The sequence below is a fragment of the Cygnus olor genome, chromosome 17 (assembly GCF_009769625.2).
Source record: "Cygnus olor isolate bCygOlo1 chromosome 17, bCygOlo1.pri.v2, whole genome shotgun sequence".
NCBI lineage: Eukaryota > Metazoa > Chordata > Aves > Anseriformes > Anatidae > Cygnus > Cygnus olor.
This window is the reverse complement of record NC_049185.1, coordinates 7,092,614-7,116,720: the sequence shown is the minus strand read 5'-3', so window position 1 is coordinate 7,116,720 and position 24,107 is coordinate 7,092,614. Positions and strand designations below refer to the sequence as shown.

Below are 24,107 nucleotides of genomic sequence, written 5' to 3'. Positions count from 1 at the left end.
AGACAAGTGGCTGTGATGGGTGGGGAAGAGTAGTCTTCTGTTCCTGCATTAACTGGCATTATTGCTATTGTTCTGCATTACTTAATTGACATTCATAAGTGCAGTTTGCAAATCAGAATCAAGTCCCATTGTGTTGTGCTTTGCACAATGTTAGCAAAGGAGTTGATTCACATCTTAAAGACTTTATTCAACACCATCTTAAAAGGATGTAGTGCTAAGACATTAAGATGTCTTTAGACCTGAAACATTGTGGCTTTTTTTTTGTAGGTACAAATGTTGATTCATCTGTTCTGATTGTCATCTCATCCTATAGTATTTAAAACAATATTTTTATGCATACGAAATATCTTAGGTTTAACCTGTTTAAAAAGTGAAGAGCATACTATCGCTTTATAACACCAATGAGGCTTTTAAGCATCTTTATTTTATTGTTTTTTAGTCCCACCATGTGATGGATTGTACAAGGGAATTCTAAAGCCCTGTCACTTAATCAGATAATTTTGGAAGTGGATTTTGTAACCACCTGGAGGCTTCCATTGCAACCTACAGAGCATTGCTCTTGTCAGAACCTGATGTGCTATGCATGAGCTATTACTACAGAACAATGAGTGTTCTCATTGAAATCCTCACATGCCCTTAGTTTTGACCTAGAGAAAGTTTAATAAGTAGGGTCTCTTGGGGATTGTAAAGGTTGGAAGAGTGTTACAGCACTGTATTAAAATAAGAACCTTAAATGATCATTTTCTGCTGTGTGTTTGATCTTTTGGTGAATTTGTCATCTTTATGCACGATTGGATGCTATTTTTGATTAGAGAGTTTTCATTTTGAATGGGTACTATTTATAAAACACTTCACTTTTAGGAGAAAGGAAGTGGTTTTAGAACAAGAAAGAACCTTAAATTAGGGTATTTTTGACAAAATTTCCTTGATCTACATTCTTTCCCTGGTATGGGTGGCTTCTTTTTTTTTTCCCCTTTCCACACACTTCCACTAAGCGATGCAACAGTTTGCAAATAGGAGGGTTCAATACTTACTTGTAACGTAATTTTTTTTTTGTTTAAGTCCGTGGAGAACTGCGTGTGCATCATGCGGAATCTTTCCTATCACGTCCACAAAGAAGTCCCCGGAGCTGATAAGTATCAAGAACTAGATGCCAGTCAGACTACGAGCACAGGCGGCTCTCAGAAAAAGAAGAAAGATGATGCTGGTTGTTTTGGTGGAAAAAAAGCTAAAGGTATGTCTTGCAGAGAACTCAAAACTGGAAATGGATCTGTGGGTAAATTTTCTGTGTAGTCCTGCTCTTGAAAGCTCTTTCATCATGTTAAAGTGAGGCAGTTTGTGGAAGTACATGTCTATAGTGCTGTGGCTTGTGGTCATCTCCCTTGTTGTAATACTGCTAGGTATTTGGGAAGTATTTCCACAATTGCTATCCTTCTGCTTGGCTTTAAATAGAAGTGGTGCATGCTGTTGTAAGACACTGCTGTTGGGCAGCGGTGGATGTGCTCTGCCTCTCCTCTGCTTGTCTGTGTCCTTGCATCTGTCAAACCTGTGCTTAGTCCACTTACTTGGCTCTACAGCATGTGTCACGGCCCTTGCAAGCCAGGCCAGCATGTGTTCATCTCTGTGCATGGTACTCCCGTCTGTTCCACACCTTCAGTCTCCCACATTTGAATGCAAACTAAAAGCTGACGCCTCCCACCCACAGCTAAAACATACAACCTCCCAGTTTTGTCACTCAATAATTTAAATTGCAAACAGGATTTTGTAGCTTTTAATTGTCAGTCGCTTCTAGACCTGTTCTTTCCTCTGGGGTATGAGTGTTGCAAATGAGTTTCATTACCAGAGAAGATTAATAGTCTCAGTAACCCCCATTCCATCTTCCCTCTAAAAAGAGACACTTAAATGTGTTTGAGCGTGAAAGAAACTGATGTGCGCTCTCTTTGTTGTTTTAGAGAAATGACTTATGAATTCAGAGATAACAAAGTTAGTTTTGTCTAGGCTCCATTTTCTGCATTCGTGTGTACTCACATCCTGGCTTACTATTTATGCCAAGGGTCTAAGGAAGGTTATGATGCTGAAGAGTGGACAAGGAATTGGTTGAGCTTGAGGGACTGTGTGCTGTACATTAATCTTCCTCTGATGTGACCTGTACATGTTATTAAAATGTTTTGTTTCCATATGTGTTATAAAGTCATCACAGTGTGAACTTGCTATTGCAGACTAGTCTGTCACCAGAGAGATTTAACATGTGTCTAAAAAACCAAAAACATTGATCGAGGGATTGAGGGGAATGTTTTAATGACTGGGGGAAAAAATGGAAAAAGAATTTTAGCTGCCTCGCCAACCTGTTCTCACAGTGACTGACTGAAGCTATACTGTGATACCCTTTGGAAACCCTGAATGTGTGCTGAGTCAAACCAGTTTCCTGCCATTTGTCCATGTTGTTTTGCTGCTTGAAAGCAATGCAGTCAGTTAAAGTTTTTTTTTGTTTTACGTAAAAGCTGTGTGTGTGCACTGTGGAAGAGGGTAGTGTGATGATAGAGAACTGTCCTCATCCTCTTGATGACTGAAAAGACAGCGCTCTCCGGTGGTTGCCCGTTGTCAAGTGGCTGCCAGTTTCCTGTATTTTCTGCATCTGTACACCCTGATAGCTTCAGTTGAGCAGCCACAAAATCTGATTGTGTCTTTTTGGATTAATTGATCTCAAAATCATGTGACACTGTGGATGAACCTGCAGATTTCAGCAAGCAGTTCAGGCACTCAGTGACAGCCTGGGTTTGGCCCTGTGTGTAAATACACTTTTAAAGTCATAAATAGATAATTCCTTGTCCCATTACTAAATTTATGTGAATACCTAGGCTGAAACTGTCTTAATTTTGTCAGTCTAGGACTTCAAAATAGGTCACTTCAATTCCCTCCTTCTCTTGCTCACTTAATCTTGCAGTGTTCCCATGTTTTTTATTTCATGGTCATTGATCATAGCATTTCAAACACATCCGCAAAGGGCTAGTCACCGTCCCCTCAATTCCTGGAGCACTTTTTTTGTAATGAAAAGTGAAGGGGAAAAAAAAAAGATCTACAGGGAAAGACTTTTCAGCAGGAACAAAAGAAATTAAGTAGAATATCCTTTTTTTTTTTTGTGGGTTTGTTTTGGGGTTGTTTTAGTTTTAGGAAGTTCCTTGTAAATCTCAGGCTTTGAACCTATTCTGTAAAATTCTGCCTCTTTGTGACTACTCCTTTGTATTTTCTTCCTTCCTGTAAATTTTTGTTTTTCTTTTGCTGCTTTTCTGGTAATTAGAGGAATGGTTCAATCAAGGTGAGTCTTTGCAATACTTTTTTTTATCATCACCATAATCTGCATTGTTCTGCTTTTACATGCAAGGCAAAGAGCTGACATCAAGGTCTTGCTCATTCGCCTTCTCTGCTCCCCCAGTGCATCCTCCTGTTCATTTCAGCAGGCATGGAAATCCGCTGTCTGATCGAGGCAGCATTTTATGTTTGGTCTTCTCACATTGCTAATAGAAAAGACATTTTTATTCAGTCCTGGTGTAAGTGCAATAACAGAATTGATTTGTGACTAGCTTGATAATCCCATGAGGGAGGGCACAGGTAAGTGTGCAAGTTGCCTTCCCAACCCTGTCATGTCAAAGTACAGCTTTGCTAACTCACCTAGGTAGTGATAACTGTAAAGACTAAGCAGCTTGGATGAGTATTCTCAGAGAGCCTTGGTGTTTTGTCTGACTGGGCACAGGTGCCTTGGCTGCTGTGTCTTTATTACTGACATTGACACTAGCTAGATGAAGATACCTCCAGTAGATTGTTGGGGGCTACGCCCTTCCGTTTCACATCCTAACACAATAGGGTGAAAGTGCAATTGAAATGTACAAGCTTACCTCCCTCCCTCCCTCTTCAGCTGGGAAGTTCAGTTAGCCTGTGGAGTGCCCCAGAGTTATTGATGGTGCACTGTGTTATTGATAATGATCTGGGGGTAAAGACAGGCTCGTTTTCAGTCTGTGACACTTGCTTCAGATCAATGAGGTCTGGAGGGCTGAGCCAGAAGAGAAATGTTGAAAAAAATTGCTCCCCCCAACAAAAGGTGCTCATTAGCATTCCGTGAGATGCTGATTTCTGATTGTGACTGGTGAGGCCTGTGGAGGGTGGGCATGCTGGCAAGGCAGAGCTCAGCCCTTGCTTTCTGTTACTCCACCGCCTTCCAGTTCAGTGGGTGTATTAACGAGCACAGTATTGACTGCTGGGGATGGTGCTGGTGTCATGAACAAATCTCTTTGCTTTTAATTTATTTTCTTTAACCAGAAAGGAAGTGTTTGGGAATTAATCCTTCAGCAAGAGTGGTCTAGCTGAATAGCTGTATTGATTATCCAGGAAAACAGAACGACATTTAAGGAAGATCATAAACAACATTAGTGGTTAATAACACTGGGTCACACCTCAGAGTCTTACTGGCAGAATGAAAATGCAAAAGGTCATGTTTTGGTTGTTTCTCACATAGAAGTAGTGGGGGGAGAGGCAAAGAATTTTAATCACACTGTTTCAGAGACTGTAAATTGCATCTTGTACAAGCAAGTCTCATGTCAGGCTGTTTTCCCAAACCCAATTGCAGTGCCAATTCCTACAGCCAGGTTTCATAAAACAGACCTGTCAGCAGGCACATTCAGGGCTGTCTGTCTCTTGGCCAAGTTCGAAGCTCTGTTTGTAATCCAACAGCATCGTCTTTTGTCTAGTGTTGCTAGGTCAGGAAAACTTGAGGAGGAGGGAGACACATAGAGCAACAGAAACTGAGATGTCCAAAACCAGTGCTTTCAAATTTTTAACTGCTAGTGTGGTCATTTAAGCATCCCTGGGCACTAGTGATCCTGGCTGGCTTGAGGGATAGCAAGATGTTCAGCGCTCCAGTGGCTGGCAGGAAAGCTGTTGTTTTTCTTGTGATATCAGGCAGGCTAGGTGATGGCTGAGAGCTGTGTAATTGATAGGCTCTTGAAATTGCTAAATTCTGTCACCTTTTTAGAAAATCCAAATCAATATTGTGGGTCTCACGGAAATTAAATGGGAAAAGTCACAGCTGGGCCACCTTTGTCTTCCAGATGGATTTCTTTGGAATCATCTTACAGCTTATTCCTCATGCTCCTAACCCACTCCCTGTAGGAAGGCTCTGGAAAATGGAGGTGCTTCAGGTATTTCTGAACCTGGCCTTTGTTCAATTTGATTAAACAGTTTGTAGAGTTGAGATCCCCATGGTCAGAACTCTGTCTTCTGAATTTCTTCCATTTATAAACAGCTGGCAGCTTCTGTTTTAAACAGATGTGGTTTTGCCCAAGGGCTGGATTAGTTCCTCTGGGGGCTGTGAGACAAACCAGAAAAGGTTTCACAGAAGAAGGCCGGTACATTCAGCCTGGCCCTGAAATTGTGAGACTGGAAATGAAGTTCACGAAACACAGGTGGAGCGTGCTGTCTTAGTGAAAGATGGCTTAATAAGCAGGCAGCTGCTTCTGTGCTGCCAGCTCAAAAGCTGTAGCAGCCTGCACTGTTCTCCCGGACAGTCCCTTAAAAAGTGCTGCTCACTGACCAGTGCACCCTAAAGAAGGAGTCTGGCTCTTCCTGCGCCATCTCAGTTCTGCAGGGCTGGTAAAAATAACCAACTCAGATCTTAAAATTATAGGGAAAACTTCTGAAATGAATAGTTGAGTCAAGTCTGGCTCTCAGTGCAGTTATTTTGAGGTTTGTAACTAGCTAATGCCAGAGACGTGAAATTTGGGGGCATGTGAAAAAAGTTTGTCATACTTGTAGATAAGATGCAGTCACATTTCTTGGTCTGTTTTAAGTCTGTAATCTTTCCTAAACACTGACTTCCTTCCTTCTGTGCTCCTTTTTTAATCCCTCTGGCCTGCTTTTTCCTCTCCATGGTCTGAGGGTCAACAAGGGTTTGCAGCCAGCGGCAGGGCTCAGCTGTTGTTATGAAATGCAGTGTCCTTCGCTGTGCGTTTTGTTCTTTCTGGTATTCGGTTCCCTGAGCAACATGTTTCTGGTTCTTTCACGGAACAAAAGCAAGATGGAGGGCTGCAGTCTAGAAAGATGGGCTTTTTCATACTTTAACCAAATTACTTCAGATGAACAGAACTTCTAGATACATGTTTTGTTTAGTATTTACAGGTGGTGTTGGTGTGTTTTGTTTTTTGTAATGTATTGCTAGCCTCAGGTTTTAGTTTCTTTCCTCTTACTGTCATTTCTAAGTGTTCATATTGGTATTTAAAAGCAGTTTCTACTCCATACGGCATGTTTGTTCTTTTGTCAGTAAGAAAGGTAGAGCAGCCCATTGACTTCACCATGCAGAAGCTGTGCCAGCTCCCTCCTATAGTGGGGCAGGGATTGGCCTTTCCTGTTTTGTGACCTATTCCCAGTCAAGACGAGTCTCTTGTAACTCTCCATGTTAGGTTTTCCAAGGACTGTTTTCCTGTTTGTTTGTAAGCGTCCCGACTGGTGGAGCTTTTAGCCCTTCCTGTAGCCCTCCAGTGACAGTCTGGTAGGGTCCCTGCTCAGAAGCCACCCTTGAAGCTTAAATTGAGTTGTTCTGAATTCATTTCATCACTCATCGTTGCACCTTCTTCCCCTGCTCTTGTGCAAAAGGGACTAAATAACTGACTGGATTTTCCCCTTAAAATAAATTGGAAGAGCTAAATTGTACAATGCTGTCCTCAGAAGCCATAAGGATTCCTGCACTTCCTTGAAAATCTGCTCTCAAGACTTCCAACCACAAGGAGCTTGGTTCTCCCACAGCATTCAAGTGTGCTTAGCAAAGGCAGTGTGTCCCCTTGGTGGGGGAAGAGAAAATTAACACTTCTCTCCCCAACTGTGTACATAACCTTGCATTCCTAGCCTAAAACTCAAGTCCTGGTGGCAGCCCACTTTTCTGTGAAGGACTGTACAAATTAAAGCTGATGAAATGGCTTAAAACTGTCTCTTAGCAAAAAATATGAAATTGTTTCCATCAGTTTCTACTAAATAGCCAAAATTGCACTTCATTGATTGAAGGGCAACTGAAGGTTAAGTTGTTGGTTGCTGTCTGTACTGTGTTAAATCTAGGCCTCCCTACCCGGCAGTCACAGTGAGGACAGAGGCTGCTAAGCAAGCCTGTTGTGTTTTGCTATGCTGCTCTGTTTCTTCTTCAGCTAAGCCTCAGGTCAAAAGTTCTCTGTGGGAATAATGAGGAAATCCTGGGCCTCTGAGGGAGGGCTGCAGCTTTGCAAAGAAGAGAAATGGCACAGTTTTTGTAGATTTTAAGCACTCTTAAGGACCGCTGAATTGCCAGTGCTCTCATGTTAGCAGATCAACCTGAAAGTTGCACAGATTTTTGTCCTGAAATTGCTCAGGCTAAAAGCACAGCTATGCAGCTGGATTGCAGGTGACACATGTACAGATTCTGGTATTAGTCTGATTTATATTCTGAGTCAATATCTTCTCTCATAGATGCGCATGACAGTAACTTACCTGTCAGTATGCTGATAGTCTTTACCATCTGTTGTCTTGATTTTTTTTTGCACAGGAAAGAAGAATGGAGATTTGGACAGGAATTTTGATACACTTGATTTGCCTAAGCGGTCTGAAACAGCAAAAGGTAATGCTAATGTTTGTGCTTTTGGAAATAACAAGTAGCATGGGAGCTGGAGGCTCTTAAAGGGACTTGAGACATGAGCATATCAGGTTGATCTTTCTTTTATATTCAGTTAATTGAAATAATAGATGTGTCAGAGCTTATTTAGTATTTAATACTGGATATAATCAGCTTTTATATTAAATTGCTAAATGGGGGGAATCTCAAAGAGGCCTGTCTGATTTGGTATTAGGTGGTGTACCTCCATAGAAGGGTAAATGCATGCGGTTGTCTTTTACAACTCCATTTGCAAATTGCCTGCACTGAACCTGAATGTAAGGAATTAAGAAATGCATTAGCTGAGTGTACTTATCGCTCATCTTTTCCCTTTCCTGGCATCTCTATAGTTCTTCAGTTTCTCTGTGTTGTGCTTTTGCATTTCAGCTTCTGGCAGAGGTGAAATCTTGTACAGATGATCTGCATCCCACCCTGTATGTGTGGTGCTCTCTCCTTGATTGGAGGTTAGGAGATGATTTGGGTCTCGTCAGGCTTCTTACAGCATTGGACGGTGTTTTGAAACTTGTACAGGTTTTTGAAGTGTGTGCAATATCACTGCAGATCCAACCATTGTTGTGGCAACTGCTGTGGTGCCACCCTGTCAGCCTGGCCTTGCAGGAGAAGCTCTTCTAGAGCACCCTCACCTTAACGATCTGTAAGTGCTGGGGACTACCAGAGTATTCTTCCAAAGGAAAATTAAATTCTTCCTGTATCACATGTACAGTTCCAGAGAGTATACAGACATCTCTGGATTTTCTTTGGATACCTGAATTCTACCACCACAGCGACCTTGATCAAATTTTGTGCTTCAATTTCCTTTCTGTAAACTGAGGGCAGCAGCAGAGGCAGTATCTAACATTCTTAGAGATGTAATAATGGTCAGTAATGGCACAATAATTGCACATGTAAAGTGCTGCACTCAGTTAAATTCATGGGCAGTGGAGTTCTGTTTTGATGATATACGAACTAATCCTAATATATAGATGGATCTAATTAATTTACAGACACCCTGTACAATGGGTTTCTAGGTTTCTAGGCTGATGTCTAAACACAGATTTCCATCTGGTGTATTATTGCATGAGATACTAAGGCACCTCCTATAAGGTACAATGCCATCGTGTTATGGGAGCTGCAGGAAACGTCTCTTAACCAACTTTCACTTCAGTGTCTTCAATTCAGGGCTGGGCACTGATCACATTGCAAAGCAAGGAGACTTCTTAAGGGTAGGGTGTTAATAAAAAAAAAAAAAAAGGGGGGGGGTGTCAAAATATAGCAAGGGCTTCAACTCTTTAATTGTTTTATAAATGTGATTGGAATGTAGGTGCCAGTAAAGGAAAAACGGATATCAAGGATTTCTGCAAAGGAATATATCTTGAATAACTTTATTTAAAATAAGTTTTAAGTCTTTGATGTGGCTTTGCTAATGGTAGAATTTTTGTAGTGTGTCTGATGGGAGCTATGTCTTGCTATCTGAGCTTATGCAGCTCGTTATCATATTCAATTGCTAGAAATGGCACACTCTTGAAGAGGTTTGTTTGACAGTTTTGGAGACACCCTAATTTAATCTAAATGGAATAGATTGTGATCTGACTACATATCTCATACTAGATTGGGTTAGGCGATTAATCCCCCAGTTTTGAAAGAAGCCCATTTGCATGGGAAAAGGCATGAGGAACTATTCATTTGTGTGCCTAAAGGGCGGACAAAAATTGTGACACATTTTTGTTTTCTTTTACCAGCAGTTTCCTGCTAAGCATCTAGTTTACATGAGAGTTCCTGGATATTAAAGGTCCTAACAAAATTGCTAGGACTTTGAATTGTTCAGTAAGATAAGGAAAATAAAATTGCAGTTTCAAAACCCTTAAAAGCTCAGGTCAGATGTATGCCATAGAGTATAATTGGTTCTGATGAGATCAGCTCTCAGCTGAAGCAGAACCTCGTTACTAAGGTTGAAAAATCATGCAAGTTTTAATGATCAAAAGCACTCAGTTTGAGTGACACAATGAAGTGCTATTTCAAAAATCAACAATTATAGATTAATCTCTTTCATGTATTATTAAAGCCATATTAAAGTGAGTTTTCAGCTGGAATCTTTGTGGGCAAATGAAACTGGGGTAATAAGATTTGTTCATGCAGTGCAGCAAATGAACATTGTGGTAGTTAACTAAACCTTGGGATGCAGTGTTGTTAACTTTCCTGTAATCTTGAGTCAACATCCATGGTGTTTATCTGGTGGATCTAAACAGGCTTTAGGAAGCTGATGACATGATTTCCTTATAGAATAATATTAGATGTGATCACTGAGCTAAATTGACACTGTGCTTATGATCACTTGAAAAACTGCAATCTAGAAAATGTGAACTAGTTTAAACCTATCTTCTATCATCTCTGGAAATTTTGTTTGGTCTCAGAATGACTTTAATTACAGGAATCTCTGCTTATCGCATAGGTGAACATCATAAAAGCAGAACCTTTAGGAGTTCAAGTTGTGGGCTAATGGGACAGGTAAATGTCTGTTTGTATGGCAGAGATTTGTTCAGTCTCTTTCAAGATAGCTTATGAACGTTTTCATGTCCTGAATAGAATAAAGGGAATTTGGGGTTATTACCTGGTTTAAATACTAGTAATTTCTTCCTGGAATTTGTTTGCTCTGGAGAGGAAAGAATGAATGAAGGCCATCTTTTTTTTTAATAAGGGATGATCTAGAGTCCTCTTTCTTTTGATTGCTCTTGTTTCTTTTTTTTTTTTTAATGGAAATCAGATTTTGTGCAGCACGGCATTTGAGCAGCCCTGAAACCATTTCTAAACCTGTAATAACTTTATGTGCTAGGCATTCTAGCAGGGGATGCTTCCAGTTCAGGGTTATCATTTGTAGTAAACTGGATAATGTCAGATGAGAGATCTTGTAATGCTTTCAGAAGCTGTCTCATCTGATATTAAAAAAAAAAATATATATGCTCCGGCAGCGTCCAGAGTACTGCTGTCCTCATGAGGAAGGATTGTCGAAGAGATGCTTCTTGTTTCCTCTTTGTTGAAAGGAGCATTATTTTTTTTTCCTGACAGACAGGGAGAGGGGATAAATTTGGGGAAACAATAAGAGCTTGCATAGAGCCATATGAGAAGGGGACAGCACTGACAAGAAATTACAAATGCTGTCCTTAGGACCTTGCTAAATTTAGTACTTTCAAAAAATTCCTACTTCTGGGAGAAAAAACAGTCTTGCTAAAATCCCTTCCCTAATATAAAGTAGGTCACTGACAGCAGCGTTGGCTGACTCCTCTGCAGACTGCTCTTTCCGCGCTACCTTGGTATGAATGTTGATTTCTCCTGTGTGCACGTTAAATACGTAGCGTAGTACAGTTCCTTGGCTTTGTGAGCAAAGTCCTTATTTCTGAGCAGGACTAGTGACAGGAGGCTCATACAGTGGGGAAAAGATCAAGATTAATCATATCTGTGCAGTGGAAAGCAGTGTCTCAGATGGCAGACTGGTAGATTGAGAGATAAGATTTTCTGAAAAGAATCAGCACTGATATATGTCAGCCCTCTGAAGATGTTATGAAGGTTGTAACGTTTGATCCTTCTGATGTGAAGGTGCTGGATTGTCCACCTCTGTTCATCAGAAAAGCAAGTCTGCTCTTTGTATGTAATTGGTCAGTTATTCCTAATTAAGTCCAAAGCAGTACGCTATTTAGTTTAGACAAATCTCTTGACTTCTTTCTTATGCTTGCATATATCTAATAGCGTAAAAGTGGATGCTCTAAGCTGCTTTGGGTGTTGAAAGTGAAGTTAAGCTCTAGTTTCAGTTCGTCTCATTCAGGAGCTGAAATTTTTCAGCCAAAAGGACATGTGTTCAGGTATATTCCAGCCTGGTGGATGAGCTAACTCATTCTCTCCTATAGATCAGTTAAAGTCTTTATTAATTTTTCTTTTCTCTTTTGATTATTTAAGCTTACTTGCATTTTAATGGGAACATAAGCATAGGAATAGAGTAGAGCAGAAATACTGGGCTAGCAATAAAGATGCTTATATTTGAACAAATCCATTTTGTTGTAGCAGGGACCTGAAAGAAAAGCTGCGTATATTCAGAAGCTCAGCCTTGTGCGTACACTTACCCTGGTCAGTAGCCTGTGTACGTAGGGAATGAGATTTTGCATGACCTTCTGTCAGCAGGTGAATTTCTTCTTTCTCTGTTATCTCAAATACTCAGTCACTTTCCACATAGCCCAGTGCTGATGATAGATTTTCTATTCCAGAAGGTGAGTGTTTAAATTCACTTATAAATCTGTGTGTTACTGCTCCAGGAAATTAGACTTCCTGGCACTGTCAGGGTAATGACTTTAACTTAGTAGATGACCAAAATGCTAGCAATTTGTCTTCAGCTATAGGCAACGCTGTAGTGGGGGAGAGAGGAAACTTCACTGAAGCTTTACTCTGACTTTGTTTGTAATTAAGATTAGCTTCTGTTCTCATTTCACTGCCATTTTAATTTGCTTTCCTGAAATCTTTAAATGTTGACACAAGCTTTCACCTGCTCTTTCCATCTCCCTTCAGTTATTAATTTTGATTGTTGTATGGTGAGTGAGTGGAATTGCTTGATTAACGGTACATCCACACCCCTCCTGTGCCTGCTAGTGGAAACTGAGGGGCTGAGAAGATCTCCTCTGTGAGAGCAGGTAACATGTTCTTGTATTAACATCTTATAAGTATTTCATGCATGGCGATAGAATTCCTATCAGAATTAAGTATTTTGTATTTCTGTTGCTTTACCAAGTAAAATGTTCTTTTTTGCTACCATGTGGTATTGTGTTTTTTGTGTTGTTTTTTTTTTTTGTAATTTACAAAGTAGTGAAAGATCTCTCATCTGTCTTCCAGTGCTTTGAGTCAGAGAAAATTTATTAGCTTGGATAGAAAAATTCTCTTATACAGCCTGCCCTTGCCAAACTTCCTCTAGCCTTGTACCTATAAATTCTAATCCTTTTTCCCTAAATCTGCTAGGAATTCAGAATGGACACCAGTGTTTTTTTTTCCTTTCTTGTGCGCACATTCATTCTGTGACTGCCTGTTTGTAGTGCAGAAGTTTAATTGTTCTGGAATGTTCTGCTTTATTTTCATCATCTATTACAGTTCTTACGTTGAGTCACTTGTTTGATCAAAGCTGGGTTGTGAAGCATGGCAGTGGGATTGCTTCCTGGTCTTCTGAGTTGTGCTCTACAGAGGGAAACTCTTACTTGTGATCTTAATGGGTTTAATTTTATAGAATGTAAATCTTAAGTTTAGGGCTGAGACTGAAGGGTTTGAAAAATCATATGGGGAGCTGGAGCTGGAATGTGGATTGGAGGTCCAGGAGTGGGTTACGGTGACACTGTTAGACCTTGCATCTTATTTCTGCTCTGACACATCTTCCACCAATGGAACAAATGAATCTGAAATAAATTATTGTTCTTGACATTACAATGCAAGCAACTTTAACTAATACGAAGTGCTGTATAGAAAAAATATTTAAGTAGCCTGGCCAAAGCCTTTGAAAGTTGTAACCTGCCCTGACACGCGTTTAGGGTTTAATGGCTACTTTCTTAGCACGGATTTTAAATAAAGTGCAAAATCCTGTCTCCAGTACTTAACTTGAAAAAAACTCTTAAAACAGAAAACTGTTTCAGTAGAAGTGTTCTTCTTTTAACAGTGTGGTGGGTTTTTTGTTCTTTTTGTTTTTTGTTTTTTTTACAAACAGCACAAGTTCTCTATAAACTCTAGATGAGGTGAGCACTGATGGGTGGTAGTGACTCGACTGCAGTGGTGAGGTGTTTCTTTGACTTCCGTCTCTGTCTTGGTCCCAGTATGTGCTCCAGGGTACCTACAAGGAAATTTGCTCTAAGTTTGTACCTGATTAGAAATGTTTCTTAATTCTTGCTTGAGAAGTTTTATGTAGGACAAAAAGGTAGAAGAAACAAGTGGAAAGAAGGGTCGTATCTTTGCAGAAGTAGCTGGCTTTGAAACCTGTTGAACCAACGCTGCTCCATTGTCATGATGTTCCTTGTTGCTTGCTATTCTCAATTTTGCTGCCTGTTGCCAGGATCAGTTGTTTTTTTCTGTTGGATTTGTCACACTCAGAGCTGCTGGACTTCATTGTTAAAGCAGTCCTGGCAGTTACTGATTCACCTTGTGATAAGCTCACCTTGCTGCACAGATGTTGCATAAAATAAATCATTAGCACAACTCTTAAGGGTTGTTCTTTTCTTTTTGCTATATTGTACAGCTGGTAAACCTTGAACAGCCTGGCAATATAAAGATTTTTGTCCATGGAGCGACTTCTGTTTCTTTCTGCATAATTTGGTAGCATAAGGTTAAAATTATATATATTTATATGACCCAGCCTATTTTTTAACAGGTGTTGAACTGGCTTAGTAGTTAATGTGGCAGATTTTCCCCAAGTATCTTGTTTTGCCTACTGGTACCCACAGGCTTTTTTTCTTGTCTGTTTTTATTTACTCAGATGGCAGTGGGAAGTCAGTGGAATCTGATACTCTGGTGCAAAATAGAGAGCAATACATGGATTTGAGAACACATGCAGCAGCTCTTGGGTATAAGTAGTAAAGAGTAGAAGGAAAAAAAAAGCCACCACTCTTCTAGCTGATATCTTATATTGCTGCATTGTCTCGGGAGCCTTGGGTTGGGAAGGAGCAAGTCAGGTGCAAGTGGTTGCATCCAGCTGTGAGGTTTTAGGAAATGTTTAGTAGTGGACAAATAACAGATGAGTTGGTTTGGATGTATTCATGCTGTTATCTCTGTACCTTTGCATAACAGCTGTCAGATATCAGGTATGTGAGACTTACTGTGCCTGCTTTGGGGTTTTTAACAACACCTGTTTATTTACAGTCCAGGAGTGAAAGCATTCTGTTCTTACTTGTGCTTGTGTGAGAAGCTGGCTTCAAGTTCTGGTGGATTTCTGCTTCAGGAGAAAAGGAAGGCTAGGTTGACTTCACTGTTGCTCTCCAGCTCCTCATCTCAAACCAAAGTATATTTAGGGTTTTGTTTTGGGGCCAAGTTGGAATTCTGACACCCAGTACTTTATCTTCTACAGCTGCTGCTGTGTAGGTGTAGTAGGTGGTGGACAGATGGATTATTTTTGTCATCCTGTCTTCGATTCTAACCCTGCATGTGGGCACTCAGTGAGGACCATAACTTTTTGAGAAGGGTACTGTAAGTAAGGTTAATTCTTATTAGTCCTCACAAGGGCTTTGAGAAGATTTGAAATGTGCCATATTAGAACATGCTTCCAGCTGCAAAGGTTCTTTCTGAAGCTGAGGTCTGTTCTGTCTGTGAGAGATCGCCATGGCAAAGCTTTAAGCAGGTGGATGTTATCACTTCTCCTCACATCCAATATGGACACTTCATGGCACGAATGTCTTTTTCAGTTTTAGATCATGTAGCTTTGAAATCTAAGCTGGGGAGCAGTGGACACAACTGCTGGAAGGGCAAGGGAACAGGAGTGATTGTAGCGATATGGAAATTTATTTCAGGCCTATATTTATACAGAGCTGAGAATGTGAACATCTTTATGAAATCGTGACAGGGTTCTTCATGTCCATCACTACTTTTGGCTTCATTATAACTTGTTTACCTCTAGAGCTCCTCCTTTTCCCTTCGTCTTCTTCCTCTGCCTTAGCAGCTAGAGGGAATATGCGAGATGCGTCAGGAAGACAACTTGCTTCCTGAACTGTTTAAAACTCTTCCTTCTGAATGAGAAGAAACTGACACACCAGAAGGTCCTTGGTTATCCCAGGAACAGTGGATGAACATCCACAACTATTCCTCTTCTTTATCCTTCCCTTGCGTTCTTGAATGTTCAGACTTCCTCAGCATGTGGAGGGGAGAAGCTGGCAATTGGAGACAAGATTGTCCCTCTCCATCTTTAGGTCCTTTAGGATTAAAATAATTCCCGTAGTCAGTTTCCAGCTCCTCCTTGCATAGGGCTGACACCCAAGATTATAGATTTATTATAACAACTAGCTGTATCTTCAAAAGACAAGAATCTCTGGTGGTAAATTCCCTTTCCAGTCTGTTAGGAATCTGTGGCCAAGTTACAAATGCACAGAAATGAGACTTACAGTGTATGTGGTTATAACATCTTCAACTAGAACAGCCTATACATACTCGCATAATAAAATAGCCTATGAAAAACTAAACAGTAGGAATTCCACTGAAGCACATAGTAATTATGGCAGCTACTGAGGAGATCGAGTGATTTGAGGTTTCAGCAAAGACAGAGCTGGAAGTAAGGAAGTCTCGTTTTCACATTCCAGCATTGCTACTGACTTGCTGAGTGGCCTTAGGCGAGTTAATTGCATTCAGATGCCAGAGCTGTAGTGGACTCATTCATGAAGTCTAGCTAATTCCACTGCCTTCAGTAGAATAAGTACTGGTATTTTCACTGCTGCTGTGATAACCAGTGCAGAATGAGTGTACATGATATGTTTGTGAAAACAGCAAATTAGGCCAAAGTATTGGGTATCATAACTGTTGCTAGCACTGCAGTGATATGAATATTAAATAAAAACAACTTCTGTTCAAGGTGTGTGGTAGTAGCTTACTCCAGTGGGATGTTTTGTGAATGGAAATTGGAATATTTTGTGATGACTTCCCAGTGCAGAGAGTAGTCTGAAAATACATAATACTGGGAATTGCTTAGTGTTCTTGTTACTCGTGCCACGCTTTGTATTTTTATGAAGTTCAGCTGCCTTATTTATGATGCTTTGCATAGATAAATGTATTGAGAAACCATTACATAACTTGCTGTTACGGTACCTGTTGTAAAACTCAGCAAATTTTACAGCCCAGCTACAGCATTTACTTTAGTTTCAGCGATGTGTTATCTGGCAATTCAGAGGCAGCTAACAGGATCTTAATCCTTGAATCACTGACTGGACTTGCATGTTGGCTACCATTTCTCAGGGTAAAATAGTTAATGTTGGAATGTGTTAGTTTTCAGTTATGTTTTTTGTGCTCGCAACCTTCCCTGCACTGTTTGTCCCGTTCTGAGAATAGTTAGTACTCTTCTCCCTCCAGGCTTTTGGTTTGTGTGTATGTTTTTGTACGTCTCACTTCGCATTTTTATTTGACAAGCAATGCTAATTGTTACTCCGAAACAAAATGTCTGTTATTGCAGAGCATAGCTCGTTATACAGATGCTGACCAAGGACTATTCATAAAATGAGAATATGCCAAGAAAATTTGCCAGAAACAAAAGCAGAAGTTAGTTAAAGGTTGGACTAGATGATCTTAGAGGTCTTTTCCAGCCTGAGTGATTCTATGATGGGGCAGTGTTTATCTCACATAACTTGAACTGCCTCAGCCTTGGGACTTAGTCACTGCAGTGAGATATCCATCCATCCATCCATCCAAAACTGCTGCTTTATGTTAAATTTGTGCCATATGACTTCTTTGGTTTTGTTTAAGAAACAGCAATGAAAGCTCACAGACTTTTTACCCCTTCTAGCTTAAGTGTAAAAAATGAGATATTACACTTTGAAGAGAGGTGCAAATCAGAAAATTGTCCTACCGCCTAGCCAGTATTATTGTGAAAAACAAGAAAGAGGAACTCAGTATTGGCCAGAATTTAGAGATGAAGTTTCATGTCAAAATCAATTGCAAAAACCTTGTTGCACAAGTTACAAGTGTCTCTGGTATCTGTCAGAAGTTAAGGCAGCAGGGTTCTGCTGACAAAGCTACTTGACAAGTTAAGGGACCGGCAGAAAGTTTCAGAGCAGCCGAGGCAGAAAACTGGTATAATGTGGGGTTTTAGTCCCTGGCCAGACTTCCAGAAATAATGTGTGTGTGTAAGTAAAGGCAGTAGTTAGAGCTCCGCGTGAGTGTTATGAAGGCTGTGCCTTCAGGGGAGGAATAGGCGGATGATGGCTTTCTCAGAGGCCTACACGGCTCAGGTGTTTTCAAAACTCAACGTTAGCCTGATATCTCTTGAATCTTACTTAAAATTCTGTCTTGGATAGCCTGACCATCGTGTCTAGTACTCACGCACACAAAAATGCAGGTTAAGCATTGGAACAGGTTCACAGAGAAGCTTTGCTGGGTTTCAAGGCTTGACTGGACAAAGTCAGAACTAACTTGGTTCTGGTTCAGCGCTGAGCCTGCTTTGAGCAGGGGGCAGCCCACGTCACCTCCCACACTCTTTCTCATCAAAGTTGTTCTCTGTGACTATTTTTGTTAACTGATTACCAAGTCAGCCAAAAAATGTCAGCATGCAAAGAAACAGTGTATTTCTTTTTCTTAGGGACAAGTGTTTTTCAAAATGGCTTAACCCACAGCAGCTAGTTAGGCAACTCAGAAGGGAAGAAGTATGAGAGCCCATTTGCCCAGGGCACTTGGGGAAAAAGGAGCATAATATGCAAAATGCCTCTTAATTTTTGGCTCTCAGGTTGATTATATACATATTTATACACAGATTTTCAAGGTATGGCTTTTTTTAAAAAAAAATCTATTTTTACTTATGATATGCACTTTTCTGGTGTCGGCACAATAAACCATGGATTCCTCATAACACTGTTAATCAATCATTGATGGTATGCTTCTAACAGCTAATGATGGAGGAGAGAGAAAGGGACAACAAAAATGGAAGGTAGGTGATTCTGAACTAATTGCAAATTGAAGTACTAGAGATCAGACCAAGGAGGCCTGCCTGGTAGTACAACCAATACAGGAGAAGTACATGCAGTAAGGTGGCTAATATTTTCCCACTTTTGCTTGAGCAGTATTTATTAGAGTTAGTGGAAAGCTTTAATCATGGAGTTAATCTGAAAATTAAAATAAACTGGAATGTCATATAACCTGTGAATTCTAAATTACAGAAGTTACTGGTGCTCATTAGTCAGGCTGAAGCTGCAGATGTGTTTTGCAGAAAGGCAAATAGAATGCGAAAAATTAACTTCTGTTTTCTCAGCATTAATTTCTGGTGCATTTACCTACACAGTTGCTGCAGTCATATTATCTGACTCATTACTTTGTAAACCACTTCGAGATCTTGAATGTGAAAGCTGTTCTAGAAAGCCATATTTATTTCTACAACCCTGAGTGCTCTACACAGGCTTAAAAGCTCCCCTCTTCTCCATCATGACAGGGCAATGACATGACTTAATATGCCGTATACATCTAACTGTGGATTGAAGTAAAATGACCTTGAACTACGAGGCGGGCATTTTACATCATACAGTAGACACTTAAATTTACCTGTCAACTTTGGAGGGGAGTGGGAGAGCAATCTTACCTCTGCGTGGTTTGGAAAGCAATGTCAATCCAACTGTTATTTGCTCTGAACCTACTGAGAGCTTGATTGCTGACCCAGGCATTTTCAGATGATCTGTGTGAATGTTGATCAGTATGTGGAAGAAAGGAGAGCATTTTTATTTCAGCCTTTCAGACCATTACTTTCAGCCCTGAATTTTCTCTGCCTTGGTCATAGGGAAAACTAAAAGTCTACACTAGCATGAAGTGTTATTTGTCTGTTTAGGAATGGACTATGGCTGAGGCTTATCTGGAGCGAGGACACAAAAGAGCAATCCTTCCATCTCACATCCAGTTTAGTCATGTTTTGCATGCCTTGAGGTCTCCGTATTTTACTGAATGTATTGTTGCTTTTGTAGGAGCCATTTAGAGCAACTTCAGTCTCTAACTTTTACCAGTAGCCTGACACTATGACAGTGTACTTGAACAGGCCAAGTCTAGATAGGCAAGACAGAAATCATGTGTGAGGGAAAAGGAGAATACAGATTGCTAAAGTAGCTGTGCAGATTTACAGAGCATTTCAGTGGCAGAGCTCAGAGGAGAGATTGTTTCATGATTCCTGAAGCAATTTCTTTCCAACTGGTTCATGGTAACAAGAGAGGTAGAAAACCCACTCCATTTCAAAATGTCCGTTCTTCACGTCCATCTCAAACAAAGCCAGGAAGAACATTTAATCTAATGTAACCCCTACAAAATATGAGGGGACATGAATAGGAAAACGTCTAGAGAGGGTTACTTCTAGGAGACTGCTTCCCTTTGGGTTACTGCTAGTATCTAAAACTTGAGACTTGGTAAAGCCATGTATGACTCTAGTTCTGCAAGTTTTTGCTTAATAGCTAAATCCCAGCAAAAGCAGGTTCTTTACAAGTCCTACTTGCTTGCTGAAAGCAATACAGAGATTAAACCCAATGAAATGAAACTGTATTGACAGTTTTCTGTGAGATGATTCCAGCTTTCCTGAACACTTGCAATTTGGTGTCCCAAACATCACTGCAGTCTGGAGGCCTATTTCAAGATCCAGCTGTGGGCTGAGATGGCCTATGTGAAGTTAGAGAAGAACACTGTCATGCATATATGAATGATTAGAAATGGGTATATGCTGCAATATAATAGAAACTTCGATACTCTTGAAGAAGTACCTCACCCCATTTGCACTTATGTTGACCTTTTCAGAGTTTCCATAGACATGAACAACCTCCACAGTATGTGTCAGCTTCTGCTTGAAAACTTTTCATGAGTAGTTTTAAGCTCAATTTTTAATTGCATTATGTTATCATAAGAAAGCTGCACTGGAATTGAAAACTGCCTTAAATGACCTGTTTTCCAGGGTTAAGGATCTTTTCGTTATTTTAACAGTGATGAAGTGGTTTCAAGGAAGCTGTTCGAATTGCTTTGAGGTAGTGTCTGTTGTTGCATTGATGTGGAATTTCCCATATGACTCTGGTGGTTTGTGAATGTGGGCCGTGCCTGTAGGATGGTTAAAATGGGGATAGACTGCAGTTGGATGCTATCTAACATTCCTATGCTGTCTCTTGAAAAATGTCTCAGTGCTTACTCTGTTCATTTCAACTAAGTATCTCATTCATTGCCTCCTACGAGCTGAGGCCCAAATCTTTTTTTATTTTCTTTTTACTTACAGATAGATTTATTTGTGGTTGTAAAATGTGTTTGGGCCGCTAAGGCTTCAGAGAGCTACTTCTGTCCAGATCATCTTGTCGTATCTCACAATTTAGTCCAAATTCAACTTTTATAGCAAGATCCGTGTTTCCAGGAAACCTATTAATTTTATGGGCAAAACTGTTTGTCAGCTCTACCAATTATCAGGCAGTCAGTACATCAGACATATTTACATTTAATAGAAATTTTCTTGCTTTTCTGAGAAGTTGGCAAGTGGTTGGCAGAAAAAAAAGACTATCACCTCCCTCCACACCTTTAGTGTTGTGTATTGCAGCTCAGTGAGGGAGGAGCAGCAGCAGCACCTTTTCTTGCCTCTCACCATCTGTAGCCCTGGACTGGATATGGACAAGGTGCTTTGAGGGTGGTTGGAAAATCTCTGTTCGTGAAGGCATTAGGTTTTCCAGCTGAAATCCATGAGAATTAACTACCCAAATGCTTTACAATGAAAACCTGAGCTGCAAGGGCAATTTTTGTGTTAGAGAACTTGAAGAAAACCTTCTGTTCGTGCTGCTTCCACTCTGGCCTGACATTTAGTTGACATTGAAAACATCAAATTCTTATTCTTGGATGCTTGGGAGATGTTTGAATTGCCTGACAGCAGCATAGTGACTGTAATTGAGACAGATTAGAGGCACTGAGCTTCCTTTGGGGTGCATGTGGCAGCTTTCATGAAATAGAGAGAGAAATTGAAACACACTTTTGACTTTGGAAGCTGCAGCAGGAGCTAATTAGCTATTTTAGAACACAAACAGGATTGGAGGGATGTGTTTGCGTTTGCATATAATAAGTTATTTAATAACATGAGGGAGTCTTTCCATATGGTACTTGCCTATAAAGTGCTTTGACAAGATTGCAGGACTATGCCTGGAATGAACTGAACAGGCTTCCCATGTCAGTCCTGCTGATGAAGAATCACTGACCTTTTATTTCTCGAGGCTGAGATTGGATCTGCTAGCTTCTCGACTTGGATACTGCTAACCTTTCCCCAAGAAAGGTTAGACGTTTATACCTAAATATATCCTTCTAACTGGGAAGTATTTTGAAGTATTTGACGTTTCCGTGAGTGTACGTACACTGGAGAATAGACAGATTTATTCCTCCTTCATATTCTAGGAAGTCAAGCTGGGGAGTTCTGCTGCCCTTCACTGCCTTAAGCAGACAGGCCTCTAGCAAGCACCTGGACTAATAAGAATAACCATATCTGTGTAATGGCTTCTGCCCATTTATGAGATTTTTTATATAAAAAATCATGATGAGAAGTGGAAGAATAAGTAGACTCAGTGAAGCATGAGTAACCCAGAAAAAAGCTTTCAAATTGCCTTCCAAGTGTAGTTCAGTGTGTGAGCTGTGAAAGATTTGTTGTGTTGTTTTTTTTTCTTGAAGTTGTTTTTCCCTTGGCACTGAAGATAAGACTCTGCAAAGACAGACCGCGAAGGGGAGAACCTGACAGGTGCCAGCCCAAGTGGAAATACTGTCTGTCGATCCTGGTCTGTCGCAGCTCTGAAGCAGTACACGTTGCTGATGCATCCAAATGCTTGTCAGGGATGTGCAGGCTTTCAAACCAGAGCTGGAAGTCCCTCAGCAGCAGAAAGTTTTTTCGAAGCACCATCAGCAGAAACCCCCCTAGTCCCATACCTGACAAAGCAATCCAATTTCTGTGAATTCCCCAATGATGGAGGATTTGTTTTTGCCTCGCTGGTAAAGATTCAGTGGCAGCATCCACTGTGTGTAAGAGCAGTCAGGGCCTGATCCCAAAGGGTGCTCCGGGTCTTCCCCACATCAATGCACCACAGGCCTGGTAGAGAGAAATCACATCCATGGAGGCCTGGAGGAGTGGGGCTATCAGTTTCTTCAGGTCCTGTGGCTGCTGCATCCAGGCCAAGCCCTTCCACCTTTCTTGCATAACTCAGTGCTCAATGTCTGAGGGTGGGTGGATATTTCAACTAAATAAGCACTACCATATTGTTTTGGGTTTTTTGTTTGTTTTCCTTTGGTGCCTTCCACCTGTCTTTTGTAGTGTTTCTGCCCTTTCTTCCATGCTTGCCTATTTGCTGGAATTTTATGACAGTAAGTTTACAAAGCTTTTCAACATCTGAACAGTTCTGAATAATACCAGAATCCAGTCCACGATTCCTTTTGCAGTAAGCGTTTTTCTGCAAACAAGTTTCTACTACTGCGCTGGGAGGAAGCTAAAAGCTCATTAGCTTCCTAGAGTCAGAGCATCTGATTAGCATCTGGAACTGCAAGGCTGAACTGGACAGGGGCTCGAGGCCAAAAAAGGGCAATTTGGAACACACGATCCTTCGTTAAACACACACCAAAAACTAGGGGAAGGATAATGGTAGGTCCAGGCAGCCAGAAGGCAAAGGAAGGAGTCCGTTAACAGTGTTGTTAATTTGCAGTGATGAGTCGAGTTCTGAGATATTTCTATATTACGAGGTTCTTGAACTTGTTGATAAGGTACTAACAGCAATATGTTGTATTTTATTATTGGACATAGCTGTGGTGTGATATTTTCATGGGTGTTCCTTCAGGGAATTGCTCGGTATCTTTCTCTTTAAGAAACACATTTTATGCAGTAAGCTCAAACCTTCTAACAGTTGGGCTGGACTGTTAGGCATCTGCAGTAGTGAAGGCAGTGAAAAGTCTGTCATAGATCTCACATCTGTTCAGCTGCATCACGTAGCAGCTATGGTCTGAAAAGGAATGGCATGCTTTTACTGAGCTGGATGTGGGTTTTGTAAGGAAAATATTTTTATCCTGTTTTGGCTTTTTTTTCCAGTTTAAGGAAAAGTCCCTAAAAACATGCATGTTTTGGCATGTACACACAAATATGCAGTTGTAAAACCACATTTGCTTATATAATGTGAAAAGTAACAATTTTCCTCAAGCTTCCAATCTTCATTAGCTTTACTAGCCATCTCTCTATTCCTTTTGCTCCTTTGGGAAAGCTTGGCTAAATAGAAAAGACCTTTGCAATATGCTTTGAAAAGCAGTGAGTTCAAGCCCTCCCATAGTGGAGAGTAAGCAAGTTCCAGCCTAGAGATTCCATCATTTAAAAGCTTCATATATTAAGAAGTGGGGTTCATTTTCACACCTGCTTGTATCAAATGAGGCTTTCTGTAATGTCCCCTCATTGCTGCATCTGTCCAGAGTTGCAAATGGGAACCATCTTTGGCTGTGCTTTGGATCTTGACTGCTGTGGCATCCCCATGTGTTCGTGGCTTGTCCTTACAGCTCTGAGGACATTAAGTGGACACCTCCCTGGGCTTCCACATTTTCTACTCATGCAAACTGGCCCAGAAGCCAGACAGACTGGGCAATGTTCTCATTTCTACCTTGGATTGTGCAATCCATGCAGTTGCTATCCGTGACTGAACAGGAGGGGTGACAAAACAGAGCTGTTTGTTACCGTGCGCTAGGAGAGACCCCTCGGGGCATGTGAGCAGTCGCCAGGCTCTACCATCTGGGCCCT

General features: G+C 40.7%; 1 protein-coding gene across 21 annotated transcripts in view; it reads left to right on the top strand.

Annotated features, from left to right (window-relative positions):
* Positions 1 to 24,107, top strand: part of ARVCF (ARVCF delta catenin family member) — a 267,046-nt gene that overhangs the window by 218,750 nt on the left and 24,189 nt on the right. For 11 of the 21 annotated variants that reach the window (XM_040576691.1, XM_040576694.1, XM_040576697.1 and 8 more), the window contains 3 exons: positions 1,063 to 1,234; positions 3,299 to 3,316; positions 7,559 to 7,630. In XM_040576691.1, the coding sequence (XP_040432625.1) occupies positions 1,063 to 1,234; positions 3,299 to 3,316; positions 7,559 to 7,630 (262 nt within the window). The remainder of the gene's footprint in view (positions 1 to 1,062; positions 1,235 to 3,298; positions 3,317 to 7,558; positions 7,631 to 24,107) is intronic. The other 10 variants (XM_040576712.1, XM_040576695.1, XM_040576698.1 and 7 more) reach the window with 1 other exon arrangement.